At 51.7% G+C, this 13,330-nt stretch overlaps 1 protein-coding gene across 1 annotated transcript in view; it reads right to left on the reverse strand.

Annotated features, from left to right (window-relative positions):
- Positions 1-10,351, reverse strand: part of MMP17 (matrix metallopeptidase 17) — a 60,241-nt gene extending 49,890 nt beyond the window's left edge. Inside the window, exon 1 of the mRNA XM_088532486.1 lies at positions 10,226-10,351. Coding sequence (XP_088388612.1) covers positions 10,226-10,351 — 126 coding nt within the window. The remainder of the gene's footprint in view (positions 1-10,225) is intronic.
- Between the last annotated feature and the right edge of the window lie 2,979 nt (positions 10,352-13,330).

A 13,330-nucleotide genomic window follows, 5' to 3' on the forward strand; every position in this document is an offset into this window, starting at 1 on the left:
TTTGCTGTAAGACTTGTGCCTTTCAGTGAAGTCTTTTTAAGAAATCGTATCTAGAATGAAATGGTGAAAAAGGGCTCCATAAGCAAGTAGAAATTGCTGCTCTATTATATTGGCCCAAGGGAGACAAAAACGTTGTCTGGCATCTGACAATGATCTATTAATATAACTACCCTATTTCTGTGCAATTCCAAGAGAAGGTCCATTTTTGTTAACCCACTTTTTGGATAGCTTGAGAACATCCCATCCGGATTTCGATGATACAATCTCAGAAGAAACCAATTTTGTTCCTGCGGTGTGCTGGCCTGTCACAAATGAGGTTCCTCTTCTAGGATGAAGTGGAGACCTTGAAAAATGCAGGTATCTTAATGATCTCAACAGAGCAATTCATCTGCCTTTTCATTTTGCCTTTCATCCTTATGGAGGAAACAACTGGGTGCATATTTTAGTTCACCTGCCACTTTACTATTATTTTTCCAGGCTGCCACAGCTGCAGATGGTCACTCCTCTATGCAAGGTCACACTGCTGGCCACATTTTGCAAGTGGAGGAGACCTCCTGTGCACCTCACTCTGCTGAGGGCTCCCACAGCCCTGGGCCTGGCCTCTCACCTGCAGATTATGATGATGATGGCCCTTATGGTTCATCACGATGTGCTGCTCTCCCAGATGCAATTCAAGCAACTTCCAGCTCCTTGGAGTATTCCTAGACTTTTGGGCAAGTTGGCTGACAATTAGTTTTCTCTTTAGGGTTCAAGGCTATCTTGGAGGAGGACAGAGTGCCAGACTGATTTCCTCCATGGTGCTAGCAACAGTCTGGGCAAAGAAACATCTGTTATTTTCTGACAGTCCTGAAGGAGGCTGCCCAGGCATCCTACCCACTTGAACAGCAAAACGGGCAATTTTTCCAGAAATTCTATTTAAAAGGTTTTGCAACTTAATTAAATTTCTGCAGTTGTATCTGTTGGCTCTATATAAAACCCAGGCCTCTCTGAGTTCACAAGGAAGGGCTCAGTTCCTCACACTTGTTCAAACAGGGCTCAAGACCAAATTTCCTGCATGTAACATGAGGAATACAACACCATCTCACCAGAAGGAAATGATTTCAAGACTTGGAGGGTTCAGATACAGCAGGGAGTGGATAACCCAAGGGTCTAAGATGATGCCAGATGATCCCTAGGGCAATAAAAAAAGCAGATGACCTTAAACAGACAAGCAAAATTGATTCTCTGGGGTCGTACAGACAGGAATGATGCAGCAGAGACACAAACCGAGTCACGCCAAGTACTCCAGATGAATTCAACATAACGTTGCTGCTGCGCCAAGTGCCCTTCCTGCTCCTGGGATCATTCTTTGCGCCCCTGTAATCTTTGGCCTCCACCAATATTGCCGGGGTTTGGATACAACTTCTGTTTTCCTGGTTTCCACAGGAGGGCACCAGCACAACGCTGATGGCGAAGGCGGGCTAGTGCCCACCAGGCCACGCAGCCTCCACACGCCTGGGCCTTGACCACACGCCGCCATTGCCAGGAAGGGCCCAGTGCCCCGCCAGGACGCGGTTCAGCCTCGTGCTCCTGCACCACATCTCTAGGCAGCACTTTGAGCAAATCTTGCTCCCAGACGCAGGGACGCGCTCCTTCTTACATGCGAGCTCAGCGGGTGCCACGGTTTTCCCTCAGAGCTGCCCCAACACTGGAGGCTTCAGGCACCATGAGCAGGACGTGGTGTGGCAGGGCCTGGGACGCGCTGCGGGCCTACAGCCACCTGCCACACACGGCAGTGTTCACGTGCGCACGGCAACTCCCAGCACATAAATCACTTCTTAATCCATTAGGTGACCCTACGCAGCGAAGTGGGGAGCAAAGAAGCCCTTAAGAGCCAAAACATGTAACGCTGAAAGGTACTGACCTAGAAACAGAGTCTTATTTGGGGTCTTATTTTAGGCACCTTTAAGGGTGCCTAACTCCAAGATGCTGCAACGATGGTCAAAGGAGGGGTCACCACGAGGGCCACCACCAAGCTGGGGGCACTGGACGGGTACAGCTGTGCTGGCACTGTCATGGACTCACAGGACACTGGCTTGGAGGTCCAAACTCAGATCCAGCTGGAGGCTTTGTGAGGAGAAGTCTTTAAAGACTAGAGACTTGGTCTCTTGAGGCCATGCTACCCTGCAGAGAGCAATGCAGCTGCTTGCTCAGCAACTACTTGCAGCCTCTCGGGGCCAGGCTGTTCAGAAACATCATCCTCGGGCTTTCAAGCACATAAAACAAATTTAATATCTTTTTCGGGGAAGTTTTTTAATCTAAGTGGTCTTTTAGAAGACTATTCAAATCAGTGCTGTCCCTTTCATAGCCTATATGGGACCTGGCAGAGGGTGGCTGTTTTCCTCCAGATTATCCTGATTTTTCTGGACACCAACTGCCTACATCATACCAACGTACGAGGTGTCCTCGGATCGCCAGAATAGCAACAGATTGTGTGACAGCACTGTCATTCTGTCATGGAAAATGACATGCATCCAGCCCCGGAGGAAGAACTGGATTGCTGTACATTTTAGCGCTGGCTAAGGCAATAAAGATTATTCCTCATTTCACATTGATCAGGCCTAGAGGATATGTTTCTGTAGCATAAACAAAATTTGGCAAAAAAAAAAAAAATCCCAAACCACCTAACTGTCTTTAGCGGTGTTTTTACATAAAAACATGTTGCCATTTCACAAGCGTGTCCATAAGGGATTTTCCTTTTGTGAACCCAATTTCCTCTTGCTTTTGAACAAAAACGCATCTCTGACATGAAGGACGCAAAGGCAGAGACAGCATGGTTTGCTACAGAGCAGTGGGGAATTTGCAGAGTAACAGCAAAATGGAGAACAAACAAGAAAAATAAAAGCCAATTTAATGCAGAAAATTTATCAAAGCAGCAAAGACGCTTCTCAAGTGGCCTTGTTGACTGCCATTCTGGAACCTAATGTGCTGGAAAGGGACTAAGAGCTTAAGGAGGGAACAAGAACAAAGCGAACGCACGTAGCGGGGTGGTAACAATCCCATGGCTCGGCAGCGGGAGCCCCCCGTGCTCAGCTTCTGCCTCCTTACAAAAGACCTTGCCGAGCACGTTGCAGCTCACTTCAGCTCTCAGAGCAGCACGAGCTCTCCCTCCAGCAAGGGACACCCACGGTTTAGGGCTGAGCACCGGCTAAGGCATAAAAACATTCAGTGGCTGCTATATCTCCAAAGGAGACTGCACATGGTGAGGTCAAGAAAAGCTGGGAAGAATGTTTAGTTTCTCTTTTACAGAGTGATAAATGGCAGCTGACAAGCTTTCTCAGAGGCTGAATTCATCAGCTCCAGAGTTTGCAGGTAATTAGATCTGGAGCCTTGGTTGGAACTTCTGTAGTGGTTAAAATATCTTTTTGCTCCTCATGCATTTTTTGGTATCTGAGTCTACAACTGACTTTCTGGGAGCCACTGTAGAACAACAGAAGCACTTTCTTCCCTTATACACTTCAGACAAACAGGCATCCAAGTTATTTTGCTTATCACACACCTTCAGGAAGGCTCTGCCCACAGGGTGGCTGCAAACGAGCTCAGCAGAGCTGCCCAGCAGTTTAGGACAGAGTCACAAACTTCGCTTAAACTTCAAGGGAAATGCAAAAAGCAATTTCCCAAACTGCACTTCAGCCAGAATGCTGGTAGTTTTACTTCTGCATTTGACAAGATCTCAGTGAGAAAAGCAAGTATTTATGACGGTTTACCAATATCCATAAAAATAAAGTCCAAGAACCATCAGTATAGCCCTGAACTTGGAGTACTGTGACTATAGCAGCTTATCAAGTGCACCTCTTCACATTAGTGTTTCCAGGCCTCTTCTCAAAAAGGATCCCATGCAGACCACCTTCCTCACACACTAGTCTTTACTGTTTCTATCCCACTGAGGTCCCATCCAGGGTTCATTTGCCCATTCAGTACCCATACTGCTCTCATCTCTGCTGTGAACATCAAAAAAGCATCAGATATTGAGATCTCAAAAGGCTGGCAATAGCCTACGATGATTCATTTTGCTCTCTTGATAATCTGCCATCTCCAGCAAGGGGAATTTGGTGGGAAGAAAGGTGAAAAATGCAGAGTTGGGCAGTTTGAGGAGGGGTCACTCTGGTAGCTGTACAGAGATTAAACATCTCCACTATGGAGCAGGCAAGCTCCTCAAATCAGAAGAGAAACTGCACTGAGGATTTCAGACCTTTGGATGAACCTGTCCAGATCTCTAATCTCCCACTTTTGCTTTGGTTGAGAGAAGCTTTTGCACTGCATCCTTAAGGAAAGACGAGCCATCTCTTCACTTCCCCGTTTTGGTCAGCAAGTCCATTGCACATGGAAGGCACAGGCTTTCCAGCCCCCAAACAGCCAGCTATCCTCACATTCCAGAAGTCCATTCCACCGGCTTCGTGCATCGATGACTCCCAATGGTGGTGCAGACACCATCAGCTGCTCCCTTCCCAGGTGCCTCCTGCAGAAAGAAGTCACCAACACCAGCAGAAAGAAGTCACCAACAGCAGCCACCAGACCCAAGCAGCTCCCGGGCTCACGACAGGCTCAAAGCAGCCCACCTGGGCTCCAGGGTAGGTGGTCGTGTAAGCCACGCTTGAACTGTAAAGTAAACTGAGGACGTAACAGTGGAGAGCCCAGGCTGTCGGGCATTCTTCAGCAGCTGGGAGTTAAACACAAGGAGATGCCATCTGGGGTCTGTCAAACGTCAAGACTATATAATCCAAACGTGTCCATCACCTTCAAGCAAGGACCCTGTGACACCAGTAAAATTGCTTTTGTTCACTCAAAAGATCAATATTGTCAGGATGAAATTATATGCCACCTGATATGAAGAACTCCGTCTGCAGACAGTCAGCGATCAGGAAACTCCTTCTTGAAAAAAATATTAAAAAAAAACAAATCAAAACAAACCAAAAAAAAAAAATCCTAATATACTAATATACCTTCCAAATCACCTTATTTGGACTGTTCTTGCCAGGAACTGTAGATCATCACCAGATTTCTTGGAAGAATGATTTTCTGTGCATATGGTTTATTCTGATGCAGGAAATTCCTCAAATTTAATCAAGTTCTTTTCTATCAAATCATCAAAGCTAATCAAACTGTCAGAGTCTCATTTGAAGGCCACATTTCTCAGTGAACTTTGGCATTTACTCCATGTCAGCCTTTTCTCTGAACAAACCTGTTGTCAAAGGCAGTTTCTCATCGCGTTCATCTAAAATTCCCCAGTCCTGTTTGACATCCGCAGTTTCTTCCCCTCGCCCCCGCACGTCTGTTTTGTTTTTCACTGGATTTAACTTTGCATATATATGTATTTTTTTTTAAATGTAGCATCCAATCTCTTAATTCTCTGACCCAGAAATCAGAGACAATCCTCATAAAAATCTGGGACAAAGAACGCACACACAGATGCACGCGCACATCAGGAAGAGCTTCTGAAACTCCCAAATCTACCCATTTATAGCGATTTTGATTAAAGAAAGCATTTCAAGAAGTACTGTTGTTGTCAGATCTTGGGTTATTTTGAACGCAAATCCTTGGCTTTCAAGTTCAGCTCTGCTCTAAAATAGGATACTGTTTTTTAAGAGCGGCAACACGGTGACCCAGGTTTACTGTTAATCAGCAGCACACATCCTAGATAGGCCCAGCTTAAGAGAAAGTCTTTTCCCTCCCACATCGTCACCTCCATGAAGCCAATTAGGAACCCGAGATGCGAGCTGGGTATCTGCCCGCTCTTGCGGCGCTGCAGGAATAAAGGTTTCCTCAGTGAGAGCGTGACCTTTCTCCGAGCCGTGCAATCCATTCCGGCAGCAGTTTTGCCAATGAGTAAATAATTAGAAATTAGTGAGCGGTCATAGCGATGAGTCACAGCAAGCGCTCGCTAGAACTAATGAACTTGCAGGCCACGGCGGGTATCCGAGGTGTCTGTGAAGTCCCCTGGTTTCAGAGCACTGTCCCTCGAGCCATGGGCTGGGCAGGGAGAGGTGCAGCCACCGGGGCAGAACACCCGGTCCCGCTGCCGCGTCACGCACGGCCCTTGGAGCCCGGACCAGGACAGCAGCGTCTGGCCAAAGGCTGGGGACACAACACAGCATCTTAAGCAGAGCCACTGGCAAGTGCAATTTGACAGAGAATAACCAAGCACCGCAGGAGGGAGGCTGTCTAAATCAGGGAAAGACGCACGCAGGCAGAGCAATTTTCATTACAGCAAATCCCACCAGTCTTTAGGGTCACTGGTGACATTAGCCCTGCCTGCCAAGTGCAACCCTGGAGCTCAGCTCCAAGGATAAAGAGCAAAGCTGAGGAGGGGGCTCACGCCATCCATTCCCCCAGGATTCCTTCCCCTGGAACATGGGAAAGTCTCCGGCGACGCGGTTTCACACACAGGCTCACAACCATTACTAAAGGCAGAGGCTCATTAAAGTGGGTAATTTAGCTTAACTACCATGCAGTAACTCACGCAGCTAGGCCTACAAAGCAGCCAAGCACAGGACAAAACTGCTCTACTGTATCTGGAGGTCTGGGGCTCTCCAATCTGAAAGGGAAGTAGCAGCTCAAACCAGCCAGGGCTTTAATACCAGATTAAATGCTTTCACAGGAGCCTGTATGTTTAAAAGCTTCCAACCACCCTCTTGTCAAGCCAATTTAGTTTGCATTGTACTTTGGCTTTAAGAGGTGTCTTAAAATGTAACCAGCAGCATATTTTTCTGCATGGTGGCTGAACAGTCTTGGAGGGGATTCATGAGGCTGGGAAGGCCAGGACTCCTTATTAACAGGGCAGGAAGTGTTTTCATGGCAGGGGGGCCAAGCAAAGCCCTTCTCGCCTGCACACTTAGCCTGAATATACTGTTGTTTAGGGAATCTGTCAAGCATTTTGTCCCGAAAGTCTTTCCATTTTAGAAGGCCAAGGGAAGCTCTAACAGGGATTATGATTTTTTAATTTTCCCATTAGCGGCAACAGAAGATTACAAGCCTGTTAGCTCTTCCAGATCAGGCAGCCTATCTCCATACAAGGATTTCACTTTAAAAGGACTAATCGTCACAAGCTTCGGATCAGAAAATAAGACAGGCCTTAGAGACACCATCCCCTGTCCCAGACACTTAAGTGCATCCATTGAGGGAAGCCCCGGGCTGCTCTAGGAGCATCCTGAGCGCAAAGGAGGCTGCGCTAGGGCCTCTTGTGGGATCCCCCGGGAAGGCAGCGGCACCTGAGCAGCCCCCGGCACAGGCCGTTCCTTAACCCTCATGCACACGCGGAGCTGCTGCTGCTCCTCCTTGCCCTGCGCTCCTCAGCGTGGGCACAGAGGAACCTCTGTGCGATCTGGCAGGGCTCTGCGGAGCACCCTCCCCGCCAGCGCATCCTTCTCATTCAAATGAGAAGCGGCTACAAAGGCGAGGGTCCTGCCCGCGCACAAAGAGCCGCTTGGGATGGCGGGCGAGGGGGGACGGCGGCCCACGGCCCCGGGCAACCAATGCAAATGCCCACATCTCCTCGGAGCCACAGGGCTGCGAACAACAGAGACGGGCATTGTGAGCGGAGAGAGGCGTCTGTGCAACACGCAAGGCACCAGGAATGCCCCGAGCGCCCAGCTGGGAACCCCTGGGAAGCGGAGGGAAGAGCAGAGCACCAGACTTTCCCAGCACCTCCCATCGTACTCTCAGTAAGAAGAACACGCTTGTTTTTGGTACAAACGGTCTTGCAAAGCAACTAAAACTTTCCTGGCACTGCCATGTCCCTTGTCCCCCAGCCACAGGGCTATTCTCGGCTACGGCCTCACAACTGCCCCACTGCTGGCCACCCCCACGTGATGGAGGGGCTTCTCCAGCCGCAGGAGCCTTTGGACATTCACCCACCCACCAGCCACAGGTTTCGCTCAACACCCAGCGTTTCCCAACAGGCAGCACTGTATCCGTAGCAAAGAATAACACAACCCTGCTGCCAAGAGATGCTTTTTAACATCGAGCTCACTCTTAAAACAGCAGCTCTCTGGGTCAGCACCTTTAGTGCACAGATTCCAGCGCACCAGCCCTTGTGAAAAACAAGGTTTGAAGGTAGATATCCCTCGGGCCCCGGTTCAAAGCCTGGTGAAGTGAGAATTCTCATTACTTGGTTACCACCAAGGTATATAAAGTTTTCGCTGCCGGGACCCCTGAGACTCTTAAGTCAAACAGCCGTAAGAAGATGCGATATGTGAGCGATACACATACCCCGGCCTTGAGCATCGTGCGCGGCGCTTTGGGGGTTTTATTGTAGAAAAGGCAGCGGTGCAAAATGGGAAGCAGTAAATCTCAAAACCAATGTGCCAAAATTCAAGGAAAACACTCAGGTCGAGCTTCATTCCATCTGCTCTATTTTATGCTCTCTTTGTTGGAGCAGCTAATGGAGAATAATAAAAACATTAATAACGGAGCTAGATTTATAAACTGGGCAAGATATTCCACTGGTAATGAAAGCTGGAGTATCATTCAATATTATATTGCTTTGGGCAGCACTCTAACAAGAGCCGCCTTTGAATTACTGCCCTCTCCCGTCTTGCTGAACTTTACTTTGGCCCCGCACCACGGTTTTGTTCAAAGCAAAGCGAGCGCGGGAGCGCGTGGCGCAGAGCCCCGCGCAGCCTCGGCGGCCGGGGGGCACCTCGGATGGGAAAGCCGTGGGGAGACGGCGCTGCGTTTCCTGCGGAGAATTGCTGGATGCGATTTTCAAAGGTTAGCGGAGCTTTCTATTGCCATGGTTTCATACTCCCTTTTTTTTTTTCCAAATATTTGGTGGAAAGGCATCGCACATCTTCAATTTCTCAGTTCTTTCGTAAAGGGGATGTCAAACAAGCTTCCTTAAAATGCTCGCTTCGCACATTTTTTTTCCCCCCCTTGATAAATACCTCCAAAAACACCTGGCGTTTTCTGCTTTCTGCTGCTCATTACAGGGCATAAGCACAAGGTGTCCTCATAATCATCCCCCTTCCTCATTCAGCAGCTCTGGGGAGGCCGAAGGGAAGATGGGCTGTAGCAAGAGCACCCCGGCAAGGCAGGGATCACCGAGACGCGCGTTTCGGGTCGCCTGCTCCACCCTCCCCAGAATAAACGAGGTTTGGTCCCAGGGTAACTTCTCTCTGCAGTCACCTGCATCGAACTTCTCCGGAGCTGCCACCCTTCCTGCGAGGACCCCCCGGCCCTGCGGCACCGTCCTGAGCCCCCTCCAACCCAGAGCCGGGTGCCTTAATGACCCGAAGAGGTCAGCAGCAGCTAACGAGCCCGCTCGAGCATCAGCATTTAACCTGTAAGAGCTGAGTGCAGCACAGGCAGTCGCAACAGCAAAGGAAGGTCAGAGACTTCAAGTTGGAGTCAAATTGATGGGGGAAGCACATACAAATTCATGTGCCATTTGTATTAAATACTAATTTCAGCACCAACGTTTGGTTACAGAGGAAAGCGAATCCACAACCATAAAGCAGAGGCACCTGATTTTCCCCATTTTCTACGAAACCAGCGTGCAAAAAGCGTCATTTGTCCTTGCCGGAGCACAGGGGCTTGTGAAGGAGCCTCTCTGCTCCGGGGCTCGGGTCCCGCTGGCACCCGGCCTCCGCGCTCCGCGTCGCTCCAGGGAAGCGCTGCTCGCCTGGCGAGGCAGAGCCGGCCTGCCCAGCGCTGGAGCTCCTGGAGCTGCTCCAAGGCGGCGGCGGCAGCCCCAGGACCGAGGCACAGCCACGCGCCGGCTCTCGGACACGCGCTGGCGCTGGAAGCCCGCGCTTGGCGCAGCCGGGCGGCTTTTCGCTGCGAGCCGTGATCCCCATAAACTTCTCCTGCTGCAGGAGAAAAGCCTCTGCCTCCCCTCTCTGAGAGAGGATGGTGGGAGGTTGCCCTGGCCATGCCAGCCCCCCTGGATCGCATCCATCACCTTGCAGAGGGGACGGGCACCTGCGCGGGGAGTGGTGCTGGGTGCCCCCCGCGGGCAAGGGCAGCCCCGCGGTGCGGAGCCTCCGAACTCCCCATCCCCGCGCCCTTGCTCGGGGCTCGCAGAGCCCGGCGGGGGCAAAGCCGGGCCCGGGGGCGCGCAGCAGGGAAGGGGGGGCAAGGGGAAGAAGCGGGGGGGCCCGGGCGGCCGCGCGCGGGGTGTCTGCGGGGACGCGCGCGGGGGTCTCTGCGGGGACGCGCGCGGGGGTCTCTGCGGGGGCCCGTAACTCACAACTCCGCGGGTGATGTCCTCGGCCGCGGGGGTCGGCGCCGCCGCCGCCTCCTGCCACGCCAGCCACAGGGCGAGCACGAGCAGCATCTCCCGGCCGCGGGGCCCGGCGGCGGCAGCGCTCAGCATCGCGGCCGGCCCCGCGCCGCCCCCGGCCCCGGCCCGGCCCGGCCACGGCCCCGCGCTGCCCTCCGCACGGCCGCCGGGCTCCGCGCCGCATCCGCGCTGCCCGCGCCGGGCTGCGGCCGCCGGCGACGGGGGGCTCCGCGCTGCCGGGGCCGGGGGTGGCTGCTCCGCGCTGCCGGCGGGGTCTGCGGGGCCGGAGCGCCGCGGGGCGCGTTCACATCCCCGCGGAGCCGCGAAGTTGTCGCGGGCGCTCGGAGCTCGCTGCCCGCCCGGCTGCTGCCGCGCACCGCGCCGAGCCGCCCCGGCCGGGCGGGCACAGGGGGAGGAGGAGGAGGAGGAGGAGGAGGAAGGCATGCTAATGCGGGAGGCGGTGTCTGGGCCCCGGCAAGGCGGGGCGCTCGCCCTAGATACGAGCCCCGTCTCTCGTGTGGATCTGTGTTGAACAGCACGGCGAGGCAGGGCGCAGCCGGGGCCGCCGGGCGCAAGGGGCAGAGCATCCCCCGACCTGCACCCGGGTGCCCCTCGTGAGCCCTGCGCACCCCCGGGCACCCTCCGGGCCCCTTCCCAGCGCCAGAGGAGGATGAAGCAGGAGATTTCCCTTACTGGGCACGGGCGCTCCCAGAGGAGCTCGGAGTGTGTCCGTGTGAAGGTGTCGTGATGTGGGCAGAGCAGTGCAGCTGTTGCAAACAACCCCATCACCAACAGCACAGCGCAGGACATGGCTCAGCCCTGGCACGGCCTGGAGCTGAAAGGCAGCGTTTTTGTCCTTTGGGGACCGTGTTCCTGGCCTTGGGACCACCTTTCTGGTGCATATACGCAGAGTCCCTGGCCATAGTCTAACATGTTTGATCGTACCCCTTTATAAGCATTAACCTCTCAATTTCTGCACATACCAGGCCCATCCTCCAAGCTCACAGAGGTGCTGTAGAAACAAAACACCCAGTGACATCCCATTTCAGTGTGGCAGCCAGTGGCTCGTGGCCACAAACAGCACGACGGGAGCCCGAGCCTCTGCAGCGCCTCAGCAGACTGACCCCTCTTGATCTAAAAGTTTTGGTCTTCGCTTCAAGGAGTCAAGGTTTTAGAGCTCCTGCTGCCATTTTATCTTCAACTCCCAGCTCAGGAGCCTGCAGAGCTGCTTTCGCTTCGAAAGACCGAATGGGGGGTACCCCGGCCTCACCAGCTCCTGCCAGTCCAGGGTGAAAAGGTGCTTCACATCAGCATCCGCATCCTCCACTTCCTATCAGCACATAAGCATGGTCAACAGCTTTGGAAATTATGTCTAAGTTGTTTTGAAAACCAGGCTGCAAGGTACTGTCTTCCTAGAATTAAGGGGAAAAAAAGATAAATTAGAATAGAAATTTCTTGGAAATGGAAAAATTGGCAGAGATGAAAAATTGCTTCTTCTAGATGCTGCTGGGACAAAATTATAATGGACATTGATATGACACCTTCTGCACAAATAAATTAATTCAGCACTGAAGCATAGCTGCTTCTGGAGATATTAAATATCAGACAGAACTAGAGCAACCCAGCAGAGGAGGAGAGAAGAAATCTCTGTCCAGAAGAAACTGTTTAAAGAGACATGAAGATGTTGCTTCCTGCAGTACCAGGCAGTGTGTTGCAGGGCTCCATCTAGCCCATCACAGTAACCTTCATAGCCCAAGAGCTCTTGTATCTCAAGAGCTTTTCTCCTTACTAAAGCAAAGTTCAAGTTCTTAAAAAGCACAGCGAAACCATCATTTGCTTCAACAGGTGCAAGGGAGGGTAATTTCCAAAGGACAAGACCTCGCTCGCACGGGGGCTATGTGATGGGCTCACCAGCAGCTCTAGTTTTCTCCATTTAATCTCATTTTGGAGAGGTGCCCCTGTCACCTTAATGCTCAGCAGTTCGGTGGCCTCATGGGCTCTTGATGGGGGAGGGTTTCCCTTTTCTGTGCATTTCCCTCTATTGGCATTCCCTTTGGATCAGACCCCCCCACCACCTTTTTTTGCCTGTCTCCTTTCTCCTACCTCCCCTGTCCCCTCTCCTCTTGTCCTTCCTGCAGCTGCTGCCCCTCTCCAGGGAGGGCTTTGCCTCTCCCACTCAGTAATTACTGCACTGGCCCTGGTGGAACAAGTGTCATTATTTCCCATTATTTCCACAATGCTCAGCTCTGTGCAAAATTAAGAAGCTACTGAAAACCCCCTCAACCTTCCTGGTTTTGCAGTAGAGAAACATTATCTTGGGCATTCACTGATAGTCTGACATTGCTTAGCAACATCACATGTAGTAATTTCCTGCTAAGTAGCTTCAAAATCTCTTATTAGGGGTCATTTCACTTGGCAGTTGACATGACTATGGGCAGATCAGAGTGATCCTTGGGAGGAATACAAAGGCAGCAGAGAAGTACAGCGCTCAGAGTAGCATGCAAAAAATACTCAAAATCTTACAGATTAGGGCAAGACTGCATCGCTTGCTAAACTGAAAACTCTTGGCCAATGCAGAATTTCACTAGCCTGGGTTGGGGTTATTGCTGCCAAATGCTCTAGCAAGTGCACACAGAAGTTTAGGGCACCGGATTAGAGTTGTGGAAGACTGAGCTGTTCCCAAGCCTGAATGTGCACTGTCTGGGGGTTTGGGATGATACTCAAGCTCCATTGCTACAGAACAACACGAACAAACTCTGTCCCCAGGTGCATTGAGCACTGAGATTACCTTGGGTGTCTCCATTGCACTACCAGGAGATGCTGTTTTCTTCACCATTAATTCCATTTTTGCAGCTGAAAGCAATGAAGGATGAAGGATCCTCATGGGTCACCTGTGCACTGTTGGATCAAAGATAAAGACTGACCCCTCTTGATCTAAAAGTTTTGGTCTTCGCTTCAAGGGGTCAAGGTTTTAGAGCTCCTGCTGCCATTTTATCTTCAACTCCCAGCTCAACCCTTCTGAGAGCAGCACATCAGGGACATGATCTTCACAGTCTCCATCAGAGCGGGTGG

The sequence above is a fragment of the Tinamus guttatus genome, unplaced genomic scaffold, assembly GCF_059628265.1.
Source record: "Tinamus guttatus ecotype Peru unplaced genomic scaffold, ASM5962826v1 Tinamus_guttatus_pri_ptg000459l, whole genome shotgun sequence".
Lineage (NCBI taxonomy): Eukaryota > Metazoa > Chordata > Aves > Tinamiformes > Tinamidae > Tinamus > Tinamus guttatus.